This window comes from Octopus bimaculoides, chromosome 29 (genome assembly GCF_046866305.1).
Source record: "Octopus bimaculoides isolate indiv1 chromosome 29, ASM4686630v1, whole genome shotgun sequence".
In the NCBI taxonomy this organism is placed as follows: domain Eukaryota; kingdom Metazoa; phylum Mollusca; class Cephalopoda; order Octopoda; family Octopodidae; genus Octopus; species Octopus bimaculoides.
In genome coordinates, this window is record NC_142956.1 from 17,194,007 (window position 1) to 17,205,459 (window position 11,453).

The 11,453-nt window shown below is 36.0% G+C and overlaps 1 protein-coding gene across 7 annotated transcripts in view; it reads right to left on the bottom strand.

Moving 5' to 3' along the window:
• Positions 1-8,382, bottom strand: part of LOC106876183 (uncharacterized) — a 138,535-nt gene extending 130,153 nt beyond the window's left edge. For all 7 annotated transcript variants that reach the window (XR_016238912.1, XM_089344901.1, XM_089344897.1 and 4 more), the window contains exons 1-2: positions 8,217-8,382; positions 985-1,186 (exon numbers count right to left, since the gene is read on the bottom strand). Coding sequence is in view for 6 of the 7 variants with exons in the window: in XM_089344901.1 (XP_089201027.1) it covers positions 985-1,166 (182 nt within the window). In the remaining variant the exon portion in view is untranslated. The remainder of the gene's footprint in view (positions 1-984; positions 1,187-8,216) is intronic.
• Positions 8,383-11,453: the final 3,071 nt, after the last annotated feature.

The following is an 11,453-nucleotide window of genomic DNA, read 5'->3' on the forward strand; positions in this document are numbered from 1 at the left end:
AAGGGGAATATATGAAAATGTCTGGTGAAGAATGGGGAGGAGGAGAAAATGTTGAATAAGATGAGGAAAGAGTATAAGAGAAGAAGGAGTATAAGAGAAGAAGTAGAAGTAGAAAATGAAGAAGAAGGGAAAGAAAAGTCGAATCAGATGAAGGAATATAAAGGAGAAAAAGATAAAGAAGAGGAAAGAGAAAAGAAGAATAAAAATAAGAATAGGATGCAACAGAAGAAGTATAATACTCGCATCTTTACATCGATCGTTTTATTACCAAATTCACACTGACTATTCACATCCCTCGTCACCCGATTTCACATCGCCAACCTTTCTCCGACTGATTTCCTTATCAACTTCACACTGAATGCAGTCCCTCGTCACCTGACTTCACACCAACTGTTCACATCGCATCTCATCGCCAAATCGTCTCATCACCCAGCTCTGATTGCCAACTTTCACAAAGCCTATCTCTCTTCGCCCAAATCTCATTGTCAACTGACCGATGCCATGCGTTCCATTGCCAGTTTAAATTGCCTCACAATAAAAACACAAAAGGAACGTGTAACATACTTTAAACTAGTCACATGATCATGAACATTATTTCTCATTACAATGAATTACGATCCATTCTTGGTTTATTTTGTAGAACTATAGAACATTATTTCGATTAGTACCATTTAAAATGATATTATTCAAACTAATTCCGCCATTCTATACTCTCCTTCATAACAACAATATATGCAATACTTTTTGCTAACAACAGCAGTTTTCACACATTCCGTTCCCTGAAAAGTTCAGATACTGGTGTACAATACTGTAAGTTATAGATTCCACATAAAAACAGTGAACGCTGGGTAATATATTGGCCACTTTTTACTCTAACATGTTTTAAAGCTGAGATCAACAACACAAGTTATTAGTCCAGAACATAAACAACAAGAATTTAAAACTTGGAATGTGGAAAATACGTAGAAAAGGTCGAATACTTACAGACGCGTAACATTCGGCGGAATAGATTGTGGGACCGAAGTCAGTCCCCGAGATGAACAATCTATTTTTTCTTGAGAATATGTACAGCTACATATGCTGCAAACGTCTGACGCAGCATGTGACTCCAAACATAATCTCATAAAGAGAACCAACACAAAAGTCAATTTGAATTGTTGGAACATATTTTCAGACGTGGATTAATCTGTAAAAGAAGAAATTACAAAATACCAGAAACTTCAAAGTCATTTATTTCCCATTGGACATTCTTCGAAGGACAAAGATTGTCCCCTGTTCCATGAGATGACGTTATCATTGATTTCACTTTCAGTTTAATATTTAAACTTACAAAACTAAATTCAATGATAATTCAATGGGGAGAACAGAGTTATTGAGTAATAAAATCGAAAGTAAACTGAACAGCAATTGCACTCTCACACACAGACACACACACACACACGCACTCATACACACTATCTCACACGTATTATACATATGTGCGAGTGCATGTGTATGTGTGTAATGTCCTTGCTATTTTTGTTGTTTTCCTTTCCATCAACATTTTGTCTCCCTTCAGATTCCATGGAGATATTTTGTGAAGTTGCTACAACCACCCAAGTCCCTATCAACAGCCTCAAACACATCTTTCTACTCTCGGATCTATTTTAAAACGGGGACGCCAGTATTTTCTTAACGAAACACTAACGAAACACTTTGAAACTTGGGACACTGGTAGAATGTGTCATATAAAACATCTTTTACTCTTAGTCTTCTTAACCAAAAAAAGGAATTCGCAAGTTATTCCATGTGAAAGTTGTCGTATTTCTGTAATTTCAACCAATCACTGACGTCTATTCAGCTGAATAGAGTTACTGCTGGGCGGTCATAAAAATGTTATTCCCTGTGACATATTTCATCCGGTTTAATCGTAATTTATACGCATATATTGTTTGTATAATAAATTACGCTGTGCGTATCTATGTGTGTAACAATTTTAGAGTTCGGATTCTAGAGTTAGGGTTAGAGTTAGGGGAATAATACGATATACACCGTTACAGCGCTAACTGTTTTCAACTGAATAGACGTCAGTGATTAGTAGAAATTATCGAAATAAGACAATTTTTTACATGAAATAAATTCGAATACAAAAATATTTTTCTGTTCTATAACACAAAATAGATAAGTATACGAAGTTTGAAAGTCTTTCGGTACCAAAAAACACTACATAAAACATAAATGAAAACTGGCGCCCCCGTTTTAAAATAGATCCCTACTCTCAGTTAAAGAAACCGAAGCGACCTCTGTTGACAACGCCACAATCACATCTACAATAAACCCATGAACGCTGAGAACCACTACACAATAACATCGGCAGCGGAAATGTTTGCCACGGAAACGGAAGCTCTTCGTCGTGGTTCTACGCTTAGAGATATCCACTTTCCTTCCCTGCTGTTCCTATCCAAGATCCCCTACCTATCGATCAGATCTAAGAAAACTTGTTCCAGGCCTTTGTATGAGTCTCCCAAGATCCTTCAGTGTAATCTATTTTTTCAATCCTTCCACACCATGTTGGAAACCTTTCCTCAAAACACTGTACATTGTTGCTAGCGTCCCTACCAGAGCCTTTCCTTGTATAGGTTTGGAAATGTTGAAAGCATCAACAACCTCATTTCTTAAACTTTTCCCTTGGCTTGAGTTTGTAAACGTCATGTGTTCAACGTTTTACTTTCGGAGAACTATTTAGTTGGGAGACTCCTCCGTGAGATGTTGTTCTAAATGTTACGTCCATTGTAATTGATGTGATCATTGTTTTGGTTGCTTTTGGATGTGGTCCTTTTCTTACCCACCCCGATGTGACTCTCGCTGTTGTTTAGAATGTCGTTTCTGTTTCAGCTGTTGATGTTGTTGCTGCATGTTCGTCTCTTGTTGAAGTTGCTATTGTTGTGGGTGTTGTAATTGTTGCTTTATCGCTTTGACTAGGGACACTGTTTTTCGGCTTCTTGTACTTGGTGTACACAAATTGTGAGTATTTGGGGGTCAAGACACTATTTTCACCAAACCTCCCTACCCACTAGGATGCTACGGTGTCTTCTGAGACCATTTCTATATCTGAGAAATAGACTGGACTTTCATTTGATTTCTTCCGTATCGTTTGCTGTTGCTGTTGGTAAGGGTGGGCGTGGTCAGAAGACTTTTTTACGCTTTTCCAAGTGGAAGTATGCTTTATGGCTCTAGTTGTCATGGTGGGTGCCGCTACCGCCCTCTTTGCGTTGGGAGCAGCGATGAAGAGCGAGTCATTGCTTTCAATTACACCATTGTAAAGCAGCCTTTAAGGTGTTCTATTTTGCCACAAATATAACACCTGGGTTTCCCACCCTTCATCACCACCCGCACCTGCCGCGCAATCTCCGAAATAGAAAAAAAAAAAAAATTCGGTATGCAATTCACGTCTTCGGGAACAACCAAAACTTGGAATTCCATAAGTTTTCTATTTTGTTGGGGTTTGATTTCATGCTTAATTTTTTCCCTGTGCTGGTACCTATGAGATGAGGAGGTACGTTTGCGACCCTCACTTTCGTCACATGTCCGATATCTTAGGGTAGCATCGCGAGCGAAGGTGCAGGTCGTTGTACCCATCGTACCCATCATTTAAAAAGCAGTATGCCCTTACATACTGCTTTCAAAGTGATAAACGCACCACCACCACCAACGCTCAACAGTGCTGGATAGCGCTACACTGGCCTCGAGAATTTGCATAGAATAAATGTTGCACGATAAAGCGTTTATTTTATCAACACCGAAAGAATCGTAATATTAGCAATACAAGTAATGACGGTCTACAAGCGAACATTTCCTTAGAGACCACTCTGGGAACCGATATGCCTGAACAGACCCCTTGATCACTGCATATACTAAGCGCACGAAATTATGACTGTATTGATATTGTATCAGGTTGGGTTGTTTCATTGTCTTATTGTTTTATCAAGTTGCCTGCTGTGACCAGACACACCGCAAGGAGTAACTTAATCGGACAGGTGTATCTATATCCATCTAAACTCGGGTACATGCATGGAAGAGTATGTATACATAAACACATACATGCATGTATGAAGCTGTATACACAAATGCACATCTAGGTGTGTGTGTGTATGTGTGTGTGAATGTATGTTTGTATTTGTGTATGGGTACATGTGAATGTTTGTGCGCATGATTTTAGATAATATACATATGTCTGTGTGTGGTTATATATATATATATATATATATATATATATATATATATATATATATATATATATATGCGTGTGTGTGTGTGTGTGTATGTGTGTGTGTGTGTGTGTGTGTGTGTGTGTGTGTGTGTGTGTGTGTAAATGACGGCATATATATATTCGTATAAAACCATGCACATACATCTGATTATGTGCGTATTTATATATATATATATATGTATATACGCATAAATATCATAGATATGTGGATATATATGTGAGCATCTATGGGTATCAATATGTGTGTGTGAATGTATATTTATGTGTATATAAATATGTATGTATATTTATATATGTATATATAGGTATGTATGTGTGTAGGTCTGTATATCTATGTGTATATTTTGGTTGTATTCGATTGTTAATCATAACACTCTATTTAATTTATTGTTTATATATATGTCTGCATTTGAATGCATGTATATATATATATATATATATATATATATATATATATATATTTATTTATCTATTTATTTATGCGCACTTTTAAAGCCTAGCTCCATCGTACCTTTACTCAAGAAACAAGAAGAAAGAATGAGAGAAAGTTGGGGCGAAAGAGTACAAGGGTCGCCCCCACTGCCGGAGCCTCGTGAAGGTGTTTTCGCTCAATAAACACACACAACGCCTTGGCTAGCAATCGAAACCGCGATCCTCCGACCGCGATTCCGCTGCCCTAACCACTGGGCCATTGCGCCTCCACACACACACACACACACACACACACACACACACACACACACACACATATATATATATATATATATATATATATATATATATATGCTGCTGAGACCCCCTTCGGTCATGACTGAATATGGGATTGCACCGAGAAAGTTACCCACGCGGGCAAAAGTCCGGGAAAGGTTGTTTATGGAAGACCAGCCTCTCCTCTCCACGCCAGCAGTGTTATCCAAGGGAAAGGCAAAGGCCGATACAGCTTGGCACTTGTGACGTCGCAACTCATTTCTGGAGCAACGTGAAATAAAGTGTCTTGCTCAAGAACACCACACGCAGCCCGGTCCAGGATTTTAACTCACAACCTCACGACGCCCTAACCACTGAGCCATGCACCTTCACGTCTCATATATATATATATATATATATATATATATATATATATATATATATATATATATATATATGTATATATATATATATATAGAGAGAGAGAGAGATAAGCTGTAATTTTTGTATAATTATATATTGTTAATATAACAGTACATAAAAACGGGCTAGAGTTGAAGAGCTCAGCACGAGCTAGAATTCACATTATAGTAAAAATGGATACACAAGAGTGGAAGACCACAGGAACAATACCGTATATCCAACGCAAGATTTAATATGTGTGTGTGTGTGTGTGTGTGTGTGTGTGTGTGTGTGTGTGTGTGTGTGTGTGTGTGTGTGTGTGTGTGTGTGTTTGTGTGTGTGTGTGTGTGTGTGTGTGTGTGTGTGTGTGTGTGTGTGTGTGTGTGTTGAATTCCTTCAAGAATCAATGAATAATTTTATAGTTTTCAGTCTCTAAAATGTGTGAAAATACGGTAAAATAAAGTAAACGGGCATATACAGCGATTTAAACTTTAGAAATATCAAGAATGTTCAAAATATTTATTTAAAAATATTTATAAACATGCATAATTTCCAAGTTGTATAAAAATATGACAATTTAAGTTAAAAACATTACGGTATATAAACATACAGTATGATTTAACTGGGTATCCCTGAAACAGGAATACCGAAGCGCAGATCAAGATGGGAAGGATAACTTCCCTTGGCAAAAATAGACAGGACACAGATATGTGTCGATAAGCCAGCTGGAGGAGATGTTCTCCTGGGGCTAAAAGCAACAGTAACATCCACCCTTAGGGGTCAGCCACATTTAAATGGCAAATATACTTCACTTTATCGTGCAGTTACTGTTAACACCTCGTTCAGAGATTTAACATTGCTTGTTTTCACTTTTTCGATATCAGTGAATAACTTCACTGGAAAAAGACTTATATATTGCCAAGGGATTGTCATTCTCATCAAAGGTCGGCGATTATCGTACGCTGAAGAAGGGAAATAACCCTGAAACTCGGGTCCGTACGTATCGCAGATCAAGATGGGAAGGATAACTTCCCTTGGCAAAAATAGACAGGACACAGATATGTGTCGATAAGCCAGCTGGAGGAGATGTTCTCCTGGGGCTAAAAGCAACAGTAACATCCACCCTTAGGGGTCAGCCACATTTAAATGGCAAATATACTTCACTTTATATTATAGAAGTTCATGTTCAATACTATACTTAGCTTAATAAATGTCAGTATTTTCATCATAAACATCAATATTTAGCCTCAAACAGTAATTCATGACTACACATTTAGTGAATCTATGCTCCTCATGTCGGAGATGCCCTTCTTTTATGTGAGGGAAATCTGTCATATTTGGTGCTCCTGATTTATGATCCTATTTAGAACTACATCTAACTATCCAGTGCGAAATACTAGCTCTCTTAGATATGCTCACACACTTTTAAAATACTAACCATGAGATTTCTTTCTTATAATAACAAAACGTGTTATCAAGGGAAAATGCCTGTGGTTATGTTGAAAAAGTAGATTTGTCTCGCGATGTGACAAATAAATTCGTGAAATGAAAACCCTTTCTTCTATACTGTTGCCAGTAAATATTTCTGCTGCATAAAGAAAATGGGTGCGCGTTTCTGTAATTGGTGCTCCTGTTCTATTTAGTAAACCTTTCAGAAGTCTGAGGTTTCGTTCTCACATTATAATACGCGGTGGAATGAATAATATAATATGAGGTGGAATTCTACGTGGATTTTGTTGATTTGAAAATTCCACTGGAAAATTTATAGCCCAGCTTCATCGTTCATTAAAATGATTATCATCTTGACCCTGATAATCCTCTACACCATCCTCATCATATTCGCGATCACCCTCCTCCACCTCCTCATCATCATCATCAACTTTATGATCAGCAATTATCGAATCATTGCCTTTATATTATTTTGCTGAATGCCATTGTTAAGTTTAAATATTTCACTAACTTTCGTAGTCAGCACAGTCAGGTAGATTCCCAATGTAAATCATGTAAATCAAAGGAGGCATCATTACTGATATCAACTGAATTTACAATAAATAAAGCTGACTATATCATCGACAATCATTCCTTTTGACATGGAAAGTATATAATCATCAAACCCAGCATTGCTTGTGAAAATACCATTTCTAATATGCAAGATCCAAATGTGAAATTCTTCTTGCTCAGCATTTCACATTCTCTAGAACATTACTATGAGCAAAATCAAATATATGACATCCTAATAGACTTCTAAATTGTTGTCTCCTGAGGTCTCTGGGTGAGACTTTGAGTCAACTTGTACAAATAGAAAGCAAAAGTCAGACATATAATAATAATAATAATGATAATAATAATAAGAGATAATAATAATAATGAGATGACAACGTTTCCCTAAAAGAAATGAAGAAACTTTCAAAATACATAGACCTGGAAATAGAGGTAACTCGAATGTGGAATCTAAAAACAGAAACAATTCCTATCATAGTAGGTGCCTTAGGTATAATAAAATATATTCAGACAAATACATAACAAAAACACCAGGACTTACAAATATATATAACATACAGAAAATTGGACTACTGGGCACTGCACACATCCTACGCAAAGCCCTTTCAATACAGTAACCATAAGAGCATCACAGCAAACCACAGCACATACCCAAGGCGCACAGAGCTGCGCTCGGTAGTGAAGTGAAAGCACGTTATAAAAATAAAACTACTGAACAATAATAATAATAATAATAACAATCTTTTCTACTAAAGTTACAGAACCTGAATTTTGTGGAAGAGGATATATCCATATGTGAATCGTAATGGAAAACATCTATTTCCATTGCTATATCAAAAGTGACAAGAATAGAGTGAGAGAAATATTGGAGACGTACCTGAGTTGAAAGGCAATGTTCAGTTGGTCATATATTTCATGTTCACTCTGGTGGTGTGCTTTCGTTTCTTTAAAATAAAAATCAAGAAATGTGAATAACCTATTTAACTATAAACCTCCGCCAACCAGGTTTTAACTATTCTCAACCTGTCAACCACTTACTAAGCATTTTTTATGAGTTGCATATATTTTCAATAGCTTTTCTCAATTTATTTCACCTCTAACCACATCTCTTTTTACTTTTTTGACACGTCCGCCAACACCTCTTATGTGCATCACCTATGTTCTTGCCTTTAGGCTTTCAATTTGATTCGTTCTCAGTCGAAAGATACTTATTATTTCTTGTTTTTATTCGTAATTGTGTACCGTGTTCTCTGTTTTTTGTTTGTTTGTCTTTTTGTCTTTGTTGCCGTACATATTCACTAGTTTTCTTGCAAATGGGGCTAATGCCCTTAGCTTAGATTTTTTGGGGTGGGGTGGATGGCAACCAGACAGAACAATCTCAAGTGTAACTGCCTGAAATGGTCGTGATTTCCGGAACTTGACTAAGCAATGAAACTACGAATGACCCGTCTTTCTTTGCCTGTCTTGCTAATTCTTGTTCCTCTTGTATGTATATGTATATATATATATATATATACATATATATATATAATCATTTCTGTCCTCCTGTCTGTTTGTGCACGAATAACTCGAGTATTGTTCATCCGATCGTGCTGAAATTTTAAACATGGATATATGAGAGAGCGGGGCGCTCCGTAATCTGAAAAGATTTTCAAAATTGTTAGTTTCAAAGTGAGAATCATTATTTTTGTCCTCTTTTTGTCCTGTTTATTCCAGCATTAAAAGCAACCAGTTTCTCAGACAGCCGGCATATAGTATTTCGTTAGCAACAAGGAGAGTACAGGATGACAGTCAGCCAAAACCGTCGCTATGCTGTCTCTCTTCTTTTCTCTCCTTGTGCAGTTAATAATCTTAATCTTTAGTTACAGTGTCTCATTCAAACTACATAATAGGTAGAATTGTTGGATCTTTTTTAAAACGGGGGCCACATTTTTCATTAACGATACACTTTGAAACTTGGAACACTGGTAGAATGTGTCATATAAAACATCTTTTTCTCTTAGTCTTCTTAAAAAAAAAAAGAAATCCATAAGTTATTCCATGTTAAAGTTGTCGTATTTCTGTAATTTCAACCAATCACTGACGTCCATTCAGCCGATATACATTAAGTGCCGACTACATAAACAAACGATTCTGAAATAATTAACCCTAACCCTAACCTTAGGGTTAGGGTTAAAGCAAATTTAAAATGAAAAAAGCAAATAAAACGAAGGTATGGAGATTAAATACGCTTTACATCGCTTAATCAGCCAAAGGAGTAAATGTAAACAACTGAATACTTGTCAGTGATTGGTTGAAATTATCGAAATAAGATAATTTTTTACATGAAATAAATTCGAATACAAAAATATTTTTCTGTTCTATAACACAAAATAGATAAGTATACGAAGTTTGAAAGTCTTTCGGTACCAAAAACACTACGTAAAACATTAATGAAAAATGTGGCCCCCGTTTTAAAATTGTTGGATTAAGACAGTATGGTGTTTTGGGGGAGATTTTGCTGCTATTTCTACCAGGTCTAACTACCATATAGAGGTCTCACTCATTAGGTTATACTTACATATATACATAAAATCGAAATAACATACTTAAAGCAACAGACGTCAAATACCAATGCCAAGGTCCAAGAAGTGCCATGAGCCAAAGAATTCCCAACTTCCTGCCTAATGGGAACCCATAGCAATATCTTACACTATTTCAGTATTAAATCTGTATTGAAATGTGAGATACTGTCCTTTATATATATATATATATATATATATATATATATATATATATATATATATATATATATATATATATATATATATATATATATATATATATATATATATATATATATATATATAATTATTCAATATTAACAGTTTTGTATTAGAAAGCCAGAAATTTATACAAGGCTGTAAAAGAAGTGCTGAAACTAGTTGAGACATAGGTACAAAGTTAATTGCAGAATAAAACCGTTAGGTCATCGACTCGAAAAGCCGTAGCCCACCAATGACCACATATAAGAAGTACAACATAGACCACAAAAACCAAATTAGTAAAGGGAGGTTAAAATTTTTATACATAAGAATAAAAATCGATTAAAAATGCAATAGAATAATATAAATAAATAAACAGCGATTAAAAATTGATTAAAAATATTAGACTGGTACAAATACAGTAGAATGAATATATATATATATATATATAAAAATATAGAGAAAAAATAGTACATAAGGAGACATAGTACAACAGTTCATTCGCTGAGGCCAATAGCCAATAAAAAAAATTCAAGACAAGTAGTACGAAAGTTCAACTACCTCCCTCATCACAGCAAATTTAGTTGGTAAAATTCAATTTCATAAACAGGAATACCGAAGCGCACGGGACAAAACAACACCAGAAGACCCAGTGTGTGGCAAAGTAAAATCCATATTTCACCATTCCGCAGGTAACATCAGTAAAGTCAAATCATAAACATCATTTACAGTGGATTACGAGTATAGGTGGAACACAAACACAGAACACCTATGGCCATTTCGGGGGTATATCACCGTATTTAATGCACAATAGAGCACAAATTGGTGATAACCCTTTCTTCAGGGTAAAAAAAGACACACAGACATCTCTTTCTTTATTTGGCACTAAGGCCATAACACAGAGGGGGACACTACAAGGACAGACAAAGCAATACAGTACGTGGGGTACAAAGAATAAATGACGAATGAAACGAATAACTTACAATGAGGTGATGAATGGCTTACGAGTCCCCCAAACAACGCAGTTTCATTTAACAGTTCTCTCATACAGTTAATAATCATGTTTTTTCTTTAGCAATTATAAGTGGCCACAGCTCCTCTACCGTTACTACACTTGGCAGGGTGTCGTAGCCCACGTATAAACCACTTATTTGAAACTTGTCCGGGTGTATGTGTTGCAGTCTCTGCATCACATGTTCTTCCACCAATATCACTTTCTTTTTTTTCCTCGAACGTTTCAGGTTAAATCTTTATTACAGGCACGAAGGCCTCATTTACAAAGGGGGACATTACAAGGACAGACAACACAAAACGTGGGGTACATAGATTGAATTATGAGATGAAATGAGTAATTTACAATATGATGATGG